Genomic DNA, 15,629 nt, shown 5'->3' on the forward strand with positions numbered 1-15,629 from the left:
ATTGCAGCTTAGTGAGACCCAGTTTTGTGACTTGTTTTAGGAAGCTTCCATCCACCCTTCCACCTGACTAGGCAGTCTGTGGAAGCTGGTTCTCTCTTCCCCTCTTTTTGAAGGCCAGGGCAAAGCAGCAGGCCAATCAGCAGTCACAGATGGTGAGGGAGGCGGGTCCTGTCCCTGAAGTCCAGGAACATCAGCTTTCAGCCAGGCTTCCCCTTCCACCTGAGGGCTCTTGCGTGTGGCTGCAGGGGTCTGCTCTGGGCATGGGAACACGCTGGAGGCTGGGATGGAAGCTCGAGTGGCATTCTGCTCTTTCTTGCAGCTCCTCAGAGCCGCCGGGGGGGCCACCTTCTTGGAGCAGAGTTCCTTCCAGGAGCCTCCTCTTCCTGGGCCCCATTTCAGATGGCTGGCTCTCCTGTTTACTTTCATTTTTCACGGTTAAGTTCAACGCTTCCCTAAATCTGCATGAAGTCTTGATCCACAGGACGGGGGCTGGGGGTGTCGCACAAACGCACTAATGTCAGTGGGAGTTCCTGCTTTGTGCTCAACGAATAGAGCGGACTGAGTGTGACAGCCCCTCACACAACAAGCTGCCCTTCTTCCTGGGGTCAGTCTGGGCACGGAGCCCAGTGGGGCAGCCACCAACCAGGGCAGGACAAGGAAGCCAACAAGCTCTGCCCACACTGGCCACAGGCAGAGTGGGGGCTGAGCTCCCTGGATGGCTGGCAAGACAGCCAGGCCCAGTCGGGAAGGACGGCCAAGACACCTCGGAGGGGAAAGAATTCACAGGAAGGAGCCGCAAGCGCAGGGCACAGGCACAGCAACACGGTGGCCCAGCGCGGGGCTCATTTTCAGCATCTAGCTACTCCTTGGTACCTGCACTTGAATGCTTTATCTATTGGAAAAGAAATAACATTTCTACATAAGCCACTTCATCCAGATGAGGAACCCTCTTTTCTAGTGAAGACCATGGCCCAGGGCATTACCCTGCTGACCTGTCTGTCTGAAGGTGAAGGTCACCCCTTCCTGCCTTCACTCCCTGGCTTTTAAGGGACCAGGAGCTACAAAGAGACCCTTCAAGACATTGGTTCTCCGGGTCACAGATTAATGTGGCTAGAAACTCATAAATCTGGGATACGACAAAGGAAACTTTGAATATCTTGGGAAACTACAGATTATTAACACACACACACACACACACACACACACACACACTTGTGTCTACTTCGGGAGTGGAAGAAAAAACTCAAATTAGGTCCTTGTCTCACAATGAGGAAAAACTGACTCCACCTGGGAGTAAGATAGGAACAAACTCCTCTCAGTAGGTACTGAAAGAAAAAAATAAGACTTTTTTGTGGTCTCAGGGAGGGAAAGGCCTTCCTATTCATGGCAAGCATTCAATTGCACAAAACGCCCAGTCACCTCTGTAATTCATTCATGCCATTTTCCTGAAAAGACAGATCTGTCCTAGAAGGTGTGCTTTAGCATGCACCAAGCCTGGGTTCAATTCCCAGCACTGAAAGAAAAAAAATTTTGAGGGAAAAAAAAAAATCCTGGTTCATTGAAAAATGCCACCAATAAACAAGAAGAGAGAATCCATTTCACTGCCATCAGCACAACCAGAACCACAGACCGTGTTCTGTGACCACCGTGGGTGACTAACACTGAGAATGCTCATCGTGAGGGAGAACGGGGGCCTCAGGCACTGTGGTAGTCAACCTGGCCGGTAGTACCAGCTGGCCCAGCTCTCCCTGGAGGCCAGACATTAAATGTGCACAGGACAGGACTGCAGTTTCCCGTCAAGGAGGTATCTTGTGAAGATGTCTGCCCCAAACTCCTGCACAAGGACAGTCATGGGAGGGCCGGTTTTGTCTTGGGAGAAGATGGTTCCGAGGAGCTTCTGCAGACAAGGGGGATCTGAGACAGGACCCGTGGTGTCTGGCTTACAAGTGAAGAGCATTCGGCGCAGGCTGGAGGCCAAACAGAGGGTTACCCAGAAAGTAGACACACTCTGAAAGGAGAATGCGGCCATCTCAAGAGCCGCCTCTGGGGGCAAGGACAAGGAGTATCTACATGTCCAGGGGAAGGGGAACGTGGCCACCTTGAGTGAGACGTCTTTGGGGAGAAAAGGAGGACTGCAGATTCAAGGGCAATGTGACAACCCTCTGTCTTGTCTTTGGTGCCGGGGATCGGGATCATGCTAGGCAAGTCCTCCACCCCTGAGCTATCGCCCCGCCCTATGCAGGCCGTCTTGAGATGCCTTGGGCTCCCAGTTCTGCTCTTTATCGGCTCCCCGAGGTCCGTTTATTGCAGGCCTTGACGGGGCAGACCTGGCGGATGCGGCCCTGAGTCTACGGAAGGGGGCGAGTTCTGGCCAAGAACACCAGACAGGAAGAACAGAAACCAGGGGGTAAGGAGAAGCAGGAGGAGCCCTGCTGGGAGGGGGCTTGGAAGTTTCTCCTCAGCTAGGATGCCCTGCGAGTAGGACCAAGATCGGGTAGGAATGCCCCGAGTCCACGTTACACCCAAGAGCCCTCCCCGAGGGAGGCAGAGTGGGTCCTGAGCCCCTTTCACACAGGGACACTGTATTCTGAAGCTCAGGTGGCATCACGCTGCCACCTCTCCTTAAAGGAGATGTGGAGAGGGGAGGTCTGGAAGGTGGGCAGGCTGATGTCAGTCTGGTGACGTCAAGACAGTTTATGGTGGTGTGGTCAGTCTCCAGGTCCTGAGGCCTCATGGCCTTCATTACCTGATTGGTAGATAGGGCTGGAAAGTCCCCTAAATTACAGGTTTCTTAAAATACCATATTTCTCTTTATTCACTACTTACAGGGGCATTGATCAGCAGTACACAGGTAGAGTCACAGCCTTTCCAGGATTCTGGGAGTGACAGGCCTAGAAAGTAGGCACAACTTTTTTTCCCCCCTTGGTACCAGGAATTGAACCCAGGGGCACTTAATCCACTTAAGCACACACCTGTAATCTCAGCTACTCTGAAGGCAGAGGCAAGAGAATCACAAGTTTGAGGCTAGTCTCAGCCACTAAGTAAGATTGTGTCTCAAAATAAAAAGGATGGGATGTGGCTCAGTAGTAGAGCACCCCTGCATGCAATCCCCAGTACTACGGAATTTTTTTTCCCTTGTATTTCCTTCGTGTCTCCTTTCTACCAACTTATTATCTCTTCTATTTTACCTTAGTTTCACATACATTAGGGAATACTATGCAGCTCCGAAAAAGAAGGAAGTTCAAAACACACACACACACATACACACACACATGCATACACACACAAGAAAACCAACCATTAACAATGTGGTCCTGTCAAAGCAAATGGGAAATTGGGTGGGACCACATGGGCCTTGGAGACCAGTCTCAGGCACCTGGACTTGGTCATGCAGGCCAGAGGGAGTGAGGCGAGGCAGAGAGTTGATAATCACAAGTATCAACAGGTCTCTGCAGATAGATTGTGGGAGGAGGAAGGGACAGGAAGCCTCTGCTCCCTTCCAGATGAAGACAGGGAAGTGAAAGCAGGAAAAGGCAGGAAGGAAGTAGCTGATTTAGAGTGACCCAGACAAGGTACCAGCCATCACAGAGTCGACGTGGAGAGGCAACCATAAATAAGGACATAGGATTTATGATTCAAAAGGCAGAAAGCACAGGACTTGGGGGTAAAGGGAGTGATGGAGGTGGGAGAACCTCTAGGACTACAGGTTCCAACCCGGGCAACAGCACAAGTGAGCTGTGGGGAGGGGAGGAGGTGGGGAGGCTGGAAGCAGGCAGGTTGGTCTCCGTCTCCTCAGATCAAACAGAAATCCCAGGATCTGGGCTGAGCAGAGACCATGCCCACTGAGGCCCCTAGAGGGCCTTGGCAGTTTTCAGAAACCCAAGTGTTCCAAATACAGAACAAAACTCCCCTCTCAAGACTGTGGAGAGGCCTCCTCTCCTTCAACCAGCTTCAGAGCCAGGAGTCTGAAGTTGAGCCCAGCAGGACCCCTGATGGGGGGTCTGTGAACACAGCATATGCCTGGCTGGGCCCTGAGGTAGCAAACTCCAAGCCTGCTCGCAGGAGCCACCCTCGGGAGGGCTACAGGGGAGCGGCCTGGTGGCAGGCGACCCTGGAGGTGCCTGCAGAAGGCTGGAGCGGACAGGGGCATCTCTGAGCATGAGTAGGCCTGCAGAGGCGATGGGGAGTGGTCTGGTAAGGGCAGGGCAGGACACTCCCTGTCACTGTGGCCCAAAGCAGAGAAGGAAGGTGGAGAGACAGGGCCAGACAAGGCCAAGTCCAGCCAATGGGTCTTTTCCTTCTCTCTCTCTTTTTTGCAGTTCTGGGGACTGAACCCAGGCCCTGTCCATGTGAGGCCAAGCTCTCTATCAACTAAGCCATATCCCCAGCCCCAGCTAGTGGGCCATATCTCCTGGGCTTAGTTCCTCTGTTCACTTCGTTTATCATCTGAAAACAGTTTATAAAATAGGGTGCCAGCAGCAAGCCTGGAAGATGGGAAAAGCAAAGGCTGGAGCTGTAGCTAGCTCGGTGGCAGAGTTCCAGGGTCCCGTCCAGTACCTCCAGAGGAAGAAAAAAAGAATTTGCGAAGTACCTTCATCGATTCTATTAAGATAACAGATGGCAAAGATAAATGCTGAACAGAAAATAAAACAGAAAGATGAACTAAGAGTTAGGGAGGCAGCAGGATGGGGTGACCAGCTGAGGTCTGAATGAAGAAAAGGAAACTGTCACCAAAGTTCGGGGAGGAAGTCCCAGTGAAAAGAGGGCAGAAGCTAAGTATACAAGGCTGCATTTTGCAAATAAGACCGTATTGAGCTTGGTGCAGTGACACATGCCTGTGATCCCAGAGACTTGGGAGCCTGAGGCAGGAGGAGTGAGAGTTCAAAGCCAGCTGGTACTGCTGTTGACTGGTGACGAGTCCTTGCTTCCGTTTAGAGTGGAAAATAGAAGTTTATTAAAGGACAGCAGAAAAGACTTCTCCCAGAGGAAGAAGGGGACCCAAGAGGTGGAATCCGTGGAAGTGCGGTTGTCTCCCCTTTTTATAGTTTTCAGTGATGGAATGTAGGTGGGAAGGCCCCAGGGGAGGGACACAAGTGGGCCAAAGAAGTAATCTGGGTACTTCAAGTTTGCTGTTCATTAACACTTCAGCATCTTCAAGTTTGCTATTCATTAACACTTATTTGGGATGGGCTATCTTCAAATCTGTTGGGGGCTGTTTCCTGGACTTCATTAACATTTCAAGAGTTGCTCAGCTTTCCGGGAATTCATTCTCATGGCCTCCATTTTAGATTTCATTTGATATTAGACCCTATTAGACCCGATTTACCTAACTACACTGACTACCTAATTTTAAATCTATCTGGCTCCACAGCCTCAGCAACTTAGAGAGGACCTGAGCAACTTAGCGAGATCCTGTCTAAAAAAAAAAAGAAAAGAAAAGAAACAGGCTAGGATGTGGCTCAGAGGTTATGCAATCCTGGGTTTGATTCAGGGTTTGGTATCAAATAAAATAAAGAAAAACATGTTAAGAAAATCAGGGGGCTGGGGTTGTGGCTCAGCGGTAGAGCGCTCACCTAGCAGTGTGAGGCCCTGGGTTTGATCCTCAGCAGCACATAAAAAATAAATAAATAAAATAAAGGTATCGTGTCCAATTACAACTAAGAAATAGTTTTAAAAAGGAAAAAGAAAAAAAGGCTCTTTCTTCCTTCCAGTTGTAAAGAACTCATTAGTGAGTTGCACTTTTCGTTCTCTTCCTGGGGTAGGGGCTGGGTTCAGGAATTGGACAAGAGGCTTCCTGGAGCTGCGGGAAGATGGGGTGCCCGCAGGACTCCAGGAGTGAGCACTAGGGGGAGAAGCACCTACCTGCCCCTGGAGGTCACGTCCAGGAAGAACTGCACGAGAGCCAGCAGGTTGTGGTGGTGGTCGGACACCCAGCTGAGGGCACAGCACAGCGGCTGGAGCTGTGGGGACAGGGGACACCTGGTGGGCTTCTTTCCATTCTGACCTGCCACCCAGCCTGCCTGGGGGCGAGGGCAATGTGGAGGCCAGGACGTCCCCATCCAGGGTGCTCTGGGGACACATCCCCATCCAGGGTGCTCTGGGGACACATCCCCATCCAGGGTGCTCTGGGGACACCCTTGGTTCCCAGGGACAGAGCCCTAGGGGTCAGATGCAGCGCTGGGGGTACCTTCCCCGGCCATTCGCGGATGTTCTCCAGGAGCAGGAGCAGGAGCTGCTGGAGGTCGGTCTTGGGCATCAGGCGGAGCCCCACGTCCAGGCTGGCTCGACAGAGCAGCTCTATCAGGCCCAGGAGGTGTGCGTCTGTGTAGGCCCCCCGCTGGGCTAGGGCACACAGCGTCAGGAACTGGAAGGAAAGGGGTGGGAGGGGCCATGTGATGTGGGAAGAAGGGCCTGTGGCGTCTGGTTCCTTGACAGATGGTCAGGAGGGACTCGCGCCATGAGCCCCTCTGGCCGTGCTAAGAGAGCGGGAGAGAATGAGCATCGAGGCCTGGATGAGGTCTGGGGCCCTGGGGCAGCGCAGGCCCAGGGAGGGCAGTCTCTGCACGGGTGCCAGCAGCTGCAGGGCACCTGCCGCAGTGCTGAGCCAGCACACGAGGTGCAAGGATGCTCCAGAGCCAGACTGCTGAGTAGGTCTCAGGGTGCCTGAGCTCCGGCCAGGCAGGGTGAGGCCTGACTCACCTTGTAGATGTAGCTCAGGCTCAGGTCCAAGGCCACCTCCTGGGGAGGGTCCTGCTGCTCCAGCCAGCTCAGGCTGGCCTCGCTTTCCAGTAGTCTAAGGTAGAACAAAAGGACAACAACGTAGGTGACAAGGTGTGAGAGGATAGAGGGCAGAGGGGGAGTGAAGGTAGAAGACCAGGGAACGCAGAGGACCCCCGTGTCCAAGGCCACCACCCCTTGGCATTGGCTATCCAAAGGTTGTAAGCATTTGGCCTCTCAGGAGCCAGCAAGGTCTGCCTGCCTTCAAGATGGTGGGTGGGGTTGCAGCCATCTTGGGCGTGACTGTGTTGGGACAGTGGCCTCCAAGCCGCTCACCTGGTCATCTAATGGCAGGATCTAGCTCCTGGCTACACAGGTTCTTCAACATGAGAGCTGGCGCCCCCAAAGCCACACACACGCGCGCGTGCGCGCGCACACACACACACACACACACACACACACACACACACGAGAGAGAGAGAGAGAGAGAGAGAGAGAGAGAGAGAGAGAGAGAGAGAGAGAGAGAGAGGGAGAGGGAGAGGGAGGGAGGGAGGGAGGGAGGGGGGGGGAGGGGGGAGGGAGGGAGGGGGAGGGGAGGGAGGGAGGGAGGGAGGGGGAGGGGAGGGAGAGGGAGAAGGAGAAGGAGGGGGGGAGAGGAAGGGAGAGGGAGGAACAGAGGGGGGAAGGAGGGGTGGGGATGGGGGGGATAGGGGAGGGAGATGGGGAGGAAGAAAGGAGAGAGGGAGGAAGGTGGGGAAGGAGGGAGGAGGGAGGGAGGGAGGGAGATGGAACACAGGAGCACCCTCAGAGCAGAGCCACAGCCTGCCACAGCCTGTCACAGCCTGATCTGGGAAGTGACATCCGCTGCTTCTGCTGATTTCTACTAGTCACACAGGGCAGTCTGTCTTGGTGGGGAGGGTCTTGGTGGGGAGTGTGGACACTGGGGGGTGGGTCCACCGTGGGGCCAGCTCTCACATGTGTTCCATATAGAGGAACTCGCCAGTCTCGTCTTTCTGGGACTTGGGAACGGGACGTCATGCCCAATCCCTCCCCTCAAGGATCTTCCTCAGGAGTTTTCTTTCTGAAATTCAATGCTGCACTGAAAAGCCCACCGTCTGGGGCTGAGGTGGTGGGTCTGTCCCTAAGCAATAGAATAAAAACCACCCTGGAGAACCCCTTCCAGGTGCGGCCTCCATCTGATAGCTGCCTGGGACAAACACAGCAGAGCTGGGTCCCTAGTGGTTGGAGGGATCTGCTGAGCTGCAGCTGGGTCCAGGGGTCAGGGCCAGGTGATGAAATCCCTTCTTTAAAGATGAGGGTCACATTGAGAGTGGTGAGATTCTTATGGCAAAAGTGACGCCAGTGAACAGCACATTCATGTCATCCTTCCCATGAGCTTCCAGGTGCATGCTCACTGGATAAGATAGCACACTCACCCTTACTGAATTACTCCGTTTCTGACAAACGTACATTGGAAATATACACACACACATTTTAATATTTTAATGTCTTTTTTTTTTTTTTTTGTATTGGGGATTAAACCAGGGGCACTTAATACGGAGTCACATCCCCAGCTCTTTCTGAGTCAGGGCCTTGCTAAGTTGCCGAGTCTGGCCTCCCAGGTCATTGGGATTACAGGCATGGACCACCACACCTGCCTGGTCATGTTGATTTTAAATAAGTGAGTTTCCTTATAAGAAGGCTCCCGTTTGCTGTCTCTTCTAAACTAGCTCATGGTTCCTGATAACAGCGGGTTCTCTGTGACTGAGATGCTGGTGATAATAATGCTGTTGAAGGCAGCGGCTCTGGTGTAGCCAGCCTGGCCACGGGAACGGGAGGAGCGCTGTCCCTGAAGCTCTGGGAAACACCTCTGCTCATCTTCACCTCTTGGTGCTGGTGCTTCTGCTTGGAGGAGGAGAGATCTCTCCTAGGCATCTGGAAAGTTGGTGCTAATGGACCAAAGTTGGTGGTGGGGAGGTTGGCTGGGTTCAGCCCTTCTTCCAGATTTTAGCATTTATTAGGGCCAGGGAATGGGTGAGGCTGGCGTTTGCACATCTGGGCACAGGCTGGGCCTGTGTCAGTGTGTGAGGGGGCACCCTACTCCGTACCAGCTTGAGCAGGCACCTGGTACATAAAAATAGGGGGCACGTCTTCAGGTTTCCCACAGGGTGAGGCAGCCAGAGTCTTCTGTAGACAAACAGGCTGCAGACAGTCTGCTGCTGCCAAGGGAGGAGGAAGGCAGAAATGTGAGCTGGTGACAGGTCTTCTCTGAGCGGTGGAGGGAGTGCGGCTGTGACAGTGCTCTCTCCTGCCTGGGAAGGCATGCCAGTCTTGCCAAGTGCAGCGGTCTCCCGCTGTAAGCACCGTAATCTCCCCAGTCCTTGTCCTTGGGAATAGCAGGGGAACAGGGAACAGAATGGGGGTCCTTGGCTCCCACCTTTCTGAGCAGTTGCTGGAGTGCCCTGGTAGTATCTGTGACCACCATTCTGAGATGCAGCTTCGTGTGGTCCCCAGCGAGAGGCCAAGGAACCCGGGGGAATTGCTGGCCCACCAATCCCTGCTCCCTCCTGGACTCAGGAGGTTAAGAGTGAATTTATGGTCCCTTGTTGGGACTTGGGAACCAGGACATCATACCCCAGCCTGCTGGCCCTGCCTCAGCTGTGGCTTAGGGCTCACAGTCTGCAGCCAGGAGCTGAAGCTTAGGTCTGGGTGACACTGATCACTGACCTCTACCTGTTTCTATATCCATCTTCCCCACATGTTGAAAAATATCTGTAACTGGGCATCTTCACCTCCTCCTCTCCAGGAGGACGAGGGAAGGGTCTCCAGGCAGAAAACCTCCCGCTCCCAGAGGGTAGATGGTAGTATCTGGGCCCTGCTGCCACCACCATCAAGAGCTACCTGGCAGCAAGCAGGGTGCCCTCCGCAGGGCTGCACCCAACTGCAGCTGTCCCTCTTGCAATGGTGAGGAATGGCCACCAAGCTAAGGGAGGGAGCAGGAAGGCTAATTTTACCTGGATTGAATTACACCATTAAAAGAGGCCATTATCAACTGCCCCGTGCTGGACAGGATGTCCTTTCACTGTGCTAACTGTCATTTATCTATCTGTCTGGCCTCTGCACAGGGCTGTCCTGACAGCCAGGCCCATGGATCTGAGCAGGACTCATCATCTGGTTTTATGCTCAGGAAGCAGCCTTGGGAGACTAGCCATAGCTGGACAGTCCCTGTGTTCCCCCGTGAGACTGGAGCACTGATGAGCCCATTTTGGGCGGCAGTGTGGGCATGAGCCCCTTCCCAAGGGTGCTAATGCTCTGGCTCCTCTCCTCTGCCCCTTCAACCCCATACATTCCCTTGTTCTCCATCCCCAGCCTTGTGACTGGGCAGGGACTGCTTATTTTCAACAAGTGGACACCTGGATGATCCACAGGGTACAGCTGTGGAAGGACTGTGTCCTTCTGAAAGAAAATCCTGAAGCACGTTCAGATAAAAGGTGGTGATGGATTTGAAAGAAATCTGACAGGGGCTGGGGATGTGGCTCAAGCGGTAGCGCGCTCGCCTGGCATGCGTGCGGCCCGGGTTTGATCCTCAGCACCACATACCAACAAAGATGTTGTGTCCGCCAAGAACTAAAAAAATAAATATTAAAAAAATTCTCTCTCTCTCTCTCTCTCTCCTCTCTCACTCTCTCTTTAAAAAAAAAAAAGAAAGAAATCTGACGGGGCTGGGGATGTGGCTCAAGCGGTAGCGCGCTCGTCTGGCGTGCGTGTGGCCTGGGTTCGATCCTCAGTACCACATACAAACAACGATGTTGTGTCCACCAATAACTAAAAAAAAAAAAATTAAAAAAATTCTCTCTCTCTCTCTCCCTCTATCACTCTCTCTTTAAAAAAAAAAAAAAGAAATCTGAGATTAAAAACCAATAGTGAGGGCTGGGGTTGTGGCTCAGTGGTCGAGCGCTTGCCTAGCATGTATGAGGTACTAGGTTCGATTCTCAGCACTGTATATGAATAAAATAAAGCTCCATCAATGTCTTAAGCCAAAAACCAATGGAGAGGCTATAATCCCAGCAGTTTGGGAGGCTGAGGCAGGAGGGCTGAGGCAGGAGGACCATGAGTTCAAAACCAGCCTCAGCAACTTAGTAAGGCCCTGAGCAACTCGGTAAGACCCTTTTTCTAAATAAAATAGAAAAAAGGACAGGATGGGCTGGGGATGTGGCTCAAGCGGTAGCGTGCTCGCCTGGCATGTGTGCGGCCCGGGTTTGATTCTCAGCACCACATACAAACAAAGATGTTGTGTCTGCCGAAAACTAAAAATAAATATTAAAAAAATTCTCTCTCTCTCTCTCTCTCTCTCTTCTCTTTAAAAAAAAGAAAAAGAAAAAAGATGTGGCTCAGTGGTTAAGTGCCCCTGGGTTCAATCCCTGGTACCCAAAAGAACAAAAACAAAAACACAATAGGAAGGCTGGGCATGGTGGCACACATCTGTATTCCTAGTGACTTGGAGGACTAAGGTAGAAGGGTCACAAGTTTGAGGCCAGCCTCTAAAACTTAGCATGACCCTATCTCAAAATAAAAAATAAAAAGGGCTAGGGATGTGGCTCAGTGATTAAGCACTCTGGCTTCAATCCTCAGTACCCCCCCCCCCCCCCCCCCCGCCAAAGCAGTGAAAGGCACATCTTCCTCATAGCAACCAGAGGGACAGCTGGGTCACGGGGCCTGTGCACAAACAGCCCTTCATTTCTAGCCTTCACCATTATAAGGCTCTGTAGTGTGCCCCTCCCCCAAAGATACCCAGAGGCATCTCTTCTGTGGGGAAGTCCTACATGAGGACAACCCTAGAAGGCATCAGAGAAGAAATGCCTGGCGTGGAGTCATCGGCACAGGGCAGGCCTCTAGTGTGGTCAGGAGCAAGAATGGGCAGGCCACAGGGAGAGAGTGCTTCTTGGAGATTGCTCCTGCGGCCCACCTCCCTGAGGGTTGTTGAACCCTGCTAAGGAGGTGCTGAGCCTTGCTGGTGTCTCCTGAATGTTCTGGAGGAGCTGTCTCCCAACCCCATGGCACCATCCAGGGCCTTCCCAAGCGCTGTGGCAGCCAGCCACCCAAGGAGTAACTGAGCATCTTCACCTCCCCCTCCCCAGGAGGATGAGGGAAGGGTCTCCAGGCAGAAAACCTCCCGCTCCCAGTGGCTTGGCAGGTGGACCTCAGCCTGCTCTTACAAGGCTCAAGCTGGGAACTTTCTCATGGCCATCAGCCAATCCTCCAGGACAGCTTGGAATCCTCCTGGGGGAAATGGTGTCAACGGCCGGGTTAAGGTCTGGGGTCCGTGGAAAGGAGGCAGGGGGTCAAAACAGCATGTGTGGGCATGAGACCACACAGCTCTGAGCTCTGCCCTAGGACAGCACGGCTCCCTGCGCCTGAAGAAGCTGGAGGCCTGCGTGCTGGGGTTTGTGGAGCAGTGCCGAGATGATGTGCTTAAATGGCAAGAGTTCAGAGCCAGGTAGGTATGGTGGCACATGTCTGTAATTCCAGCAGCTCATGAGGCTGAGGCAGGAGGATCAGGAGTTCAAAGCCAGCCTCAGTAATTTAGTGAAGCCCTAAGTAAGAGAGCCTATCTCTAAATAAAATATAAAAAAGGGCTGGTGATGTGGCTCAGTGGTTAAGTGCCCCCGAGTTCAATCTCTGGTACCAAAAAAAGGGCCACAATTCTAACGCCCACCTGCCCCCTGCGGCCTCTGGAGACAGCCGAGTTGCTCTGCAGTGTGAAGGGCAGGAAGCAGTCACACCTTGGCAGAACCAGTAAGAGAGGGGAAGGGGAAAGTGGCTTTGGAGCGTGGAGTCTAACCTGGTAGTAGATGGTTTTCAGGGCTACCTCCCACTTCCCAGGGGGAGCTCGGGGTTCATCCAGCAGTCAGAAGTAGCTCTTCTGATCCCCTCCACTGGTCTCCCACTCCAAGTGCATTTGCTTTTTGGAGTGAAATTCAAATTTCCCCCATTCATCTGAGACAGGGGTGTGACTGAAGCTCTGCATTAGGAAGCAGCAAGTGGCTTCTTACACCAGATACGGACACCGAGCTCCGGGGAGAGGGGCAGGAGCGCAGGCTGGCACACGCGTGGGGTGTTTCCAGCAGAGCTGAGTGCAGCTAGCTTGGCAGACAGTTACTAAATAGTCGTAGAGCAGGTTCTTAAGGAAGCGCCTGCTTTTCCTGAGGAGGAACATCTCCAGTCAGCCACCAGTAGCCAGGGCGAGGCACCTCCTGGGCCAGAGGGACTGTTAGCTGGATGCTTGGCGGGAGCTCCTCAAAGAATCCTCCAGGAAGCCAGATGTGCCAGGATTTGTAGAACAAGATCATAACACTTTTACAGCCTGGATGTGGCCACTATCTGCTGATGACAGTTATGTGCGTATTGTGTGGCGCTGTCCCTGGAAGGGACAGTGCACATGCAAATTAGCATCACCGTCCACCAACTACCACACTCAGCCCAGGCGCAAAGTGGGCACACGAGAAACAAGAGAGCACTGTCGGGGCTGGGGATGTGGCTCAAGTGGTAGCGCGCTCGCCTGGCATGCATGCGGCCCAGGTTCGATCCTCAGCACCACATACAAACAAAGATGTTGTGTCCGCCGAGAACTAAAAAATAAATATTAAAAAAAAAAAAGAGAGCGCACTGTGGAAATGACAGGGAAAACTGCCTTGCTGTGTTCCAGCTGCCGTCAGCAGTGGACCCACCAAGAGCCCTGGGGCAAGGCTTGCGAGATGGGGACACCTCTGGGGAGCTCCCAACCATCCGAGAAGTCTGGGCTCCACCAGAAGGTGGGGAAGCGAGGTCTCACTCAGCAAGTGGCTGAAACAAACACTTGATGCATCAAGAGGCGAGGCTTACCTACCCCATTCTCCCCAGGCCTGAGGCTGGGCGCATGGGAGCACACACGCCAGCCCTGGACAGATCCAAATTTCCAGGTGGCACATGCCACTGCTCTGAAGCTCCCCACCCTGAGGGCTAGAGCCAAGCCCAGTAACTGGTGATCAGAGGAAAGACAGCAGAGGGGAAGGGAGGAAGGGGAGGCACCCACCTGCTGCCATGCTGAAAGGGCCCCAGCGGGTACAGGGCAGGGTTGTGGGCTCCCAGGCTGTGGAACGCCTCCATGACCTCCTGCAGTGAGGGGTACCACAAGCGCATGTCTTCATCTGTCAGGACAAAGGAGGGCAGAGAGTCGGCTCAGAGAGGAGGGAAAGGCTCACTCCTCTCTCCAGAAGGCTGCCACGGGGATGTCCCTTCCTGCTTCCTCTGGCATCACAGGTGTTATCATCAGACAGGAAGCAATGAATGGTTTCCGGACACTTGCTGGAGCTCTGCGAGCCTGTGCATGCTTTATCAGTCTTCAAGGTATGGCTACAGACAGGTGCAAGGGCCGAGGTGACAGTGCCCTGAGCATCCATGCTAGGCAGCCATTGGGTGCTTAGCTGCTCACAGCTAAGTGACACAGGAGTCCTGAACCAAAGGCTCCGAACCTTAAGCTTTAGAGGACACTAGCCTCTAGTCAGGTATGGCAGCATCCGCCTGTGATCCTAGCCACCGGGGAGCCTGAGGCAGGAGAATTGTTGAGTTTAAAAAACAAAAAGAAAGAAAAGGTAATGCTAGCTGCAGTAAGCCCCGGCCCTCTGCCACCAGGGATACAGCCTGCTGTGGCCTGTCACCGCCCTCACTGTCACATCTGGGTGCTCCCTGGGCCTCTGCCTGCCAGTGGCATGCCTTGCTGCCCTGTCTTCTGGGCAACAGTGGCCCATGGGTACAGTCTCTCTGTATCAATTTAACCAGACACGCAGGACAATCTGCCCAAATCAACACAGACGGAAAGTTGTGTGTACACAGCGCCTTTTCTCCTATCAGACCATTTAAGGGCACTGTCCCGGCCAAGGGAGTAGAAAAATAACAAACAATGTGGTCAAGCATATCTTCCAAAGATGGCCACGTCGAGGTGGCCCATCTCGCACTACGGCTCCCCCCCCTCGGTCCCCCTCACCAGGAGGCAGCGTCCACAGCTCCACCCTGCCGGCCACTCCTTCATGTCGTCTTACTCATCAATTCCCTGGCTTCTTGCCGGCCTCTCACCACTTGAATGCAAATTCTAGGGAGGCAGAGGCCACGTCTGTGTTGGTCATCTCCATGTGCCCAGGGCCCAGAGCAGTGGCCAGGGCACAGGGGAAGCTGAATAAATGAATGAGTGAATGGATGACAGGGATCCCAAACAAAGCACAACCTAGTTCTTCACAACTAAGAGGGGAGCTGCAGGCAATCACAGGATGAGCTAGCAGTGTCAAGGACACAGATGTTGTCAAATGTTACACTTGACAATGGACAAGGCCATTGTCAAGACCCTGGCAGGCTGGGCTCAGAGCCATGAGTAGTGCTCTGTCAAACCACAGCCGTTTCTGGAGGGTGAGAGTTTGGGAGAGTTCTGCCTTCAGGGCCCACTGTGTGCAGAAACTAGCCAGGTGTGAAGGGTCAACAGGGGCCCAGGGGAGACCCTGACTTTGGACAGCTCACAGTGCAGGAGGGAGAGCAGCCAGCTAGGTGAATGAGCACGAGTGAGAGTATCTGCGACAACCAAGGCAGGAGAAGGTTACAGAATGTGCTCAGAGGAGGGGGACCTGATTTTTGGTGGACAGCAGGAACAAACAAGGCACCTGTCACAAGAGAGGGGAAGGACATTCCAGCAGTGGGACAGACTTGATGAAGGCAGAGTAGCATAAAAGAGTGGCGGGGCAGAGACCAGAGACAAGCACCGGGCACAGAGCAGGGCAGGCTAGGCAGGGCCAGGCCTTCTGCAAGGACGACCGCCAGAAGAAAGCTTCCTCCACTCAGGGGTACAGCAAGCCCTGCCTGCTGTAGCCTGGCAGACAGCAGAATGC

The 15,629-nt window shown here is 53.6% G+C and overlaps 1 protein-coding gene across 1 annotated transcript in view; it reads right to left on the minus strand.

Annotated features, from left to right (window-relative positions):
• Positions 1-15,629, minus strand: part of FAM178B (family with sequence similarity 178 member B) — an 87,852-nt gene that overhangs the window by 30,952 nt on the left and 41,271 nt on the right. The window contains exons 7-10 of the mRNA XM_081265373.1: positions 13,790-13,904; positions 6,700-6,793; positions 6,188-6,364; positions 5,863-5,960 (exon numbers count right to left, since the gene is read on the minus strand). Of these exons, the coding sequence (XP_081121499.1) occupies positions 5,863-5,960; positions 6,188-6,364; positions 6,700-6,793; positions 13,790-13,904 (484 nt within the window). The remainder of the gene's footprint in view (positions 1-5,862; positions 5,961-6,187; positions 6,365-6,699; positions 6,794-13,789; positions 13,905-15,629) is intronic.

This window comes from Spermophilus citellus (genome assembly GCF_964194105.1).
Source record: "Spermophilus citellus genome assembly, chromosome: 13".
In the NCBI taxonomy this organism is placed as follows: Eukaryota; Metazoa; Chordata; class Mammalia; order Rodentia; family Sciuridae; genus Spermophilus; species Spermophilus citellus.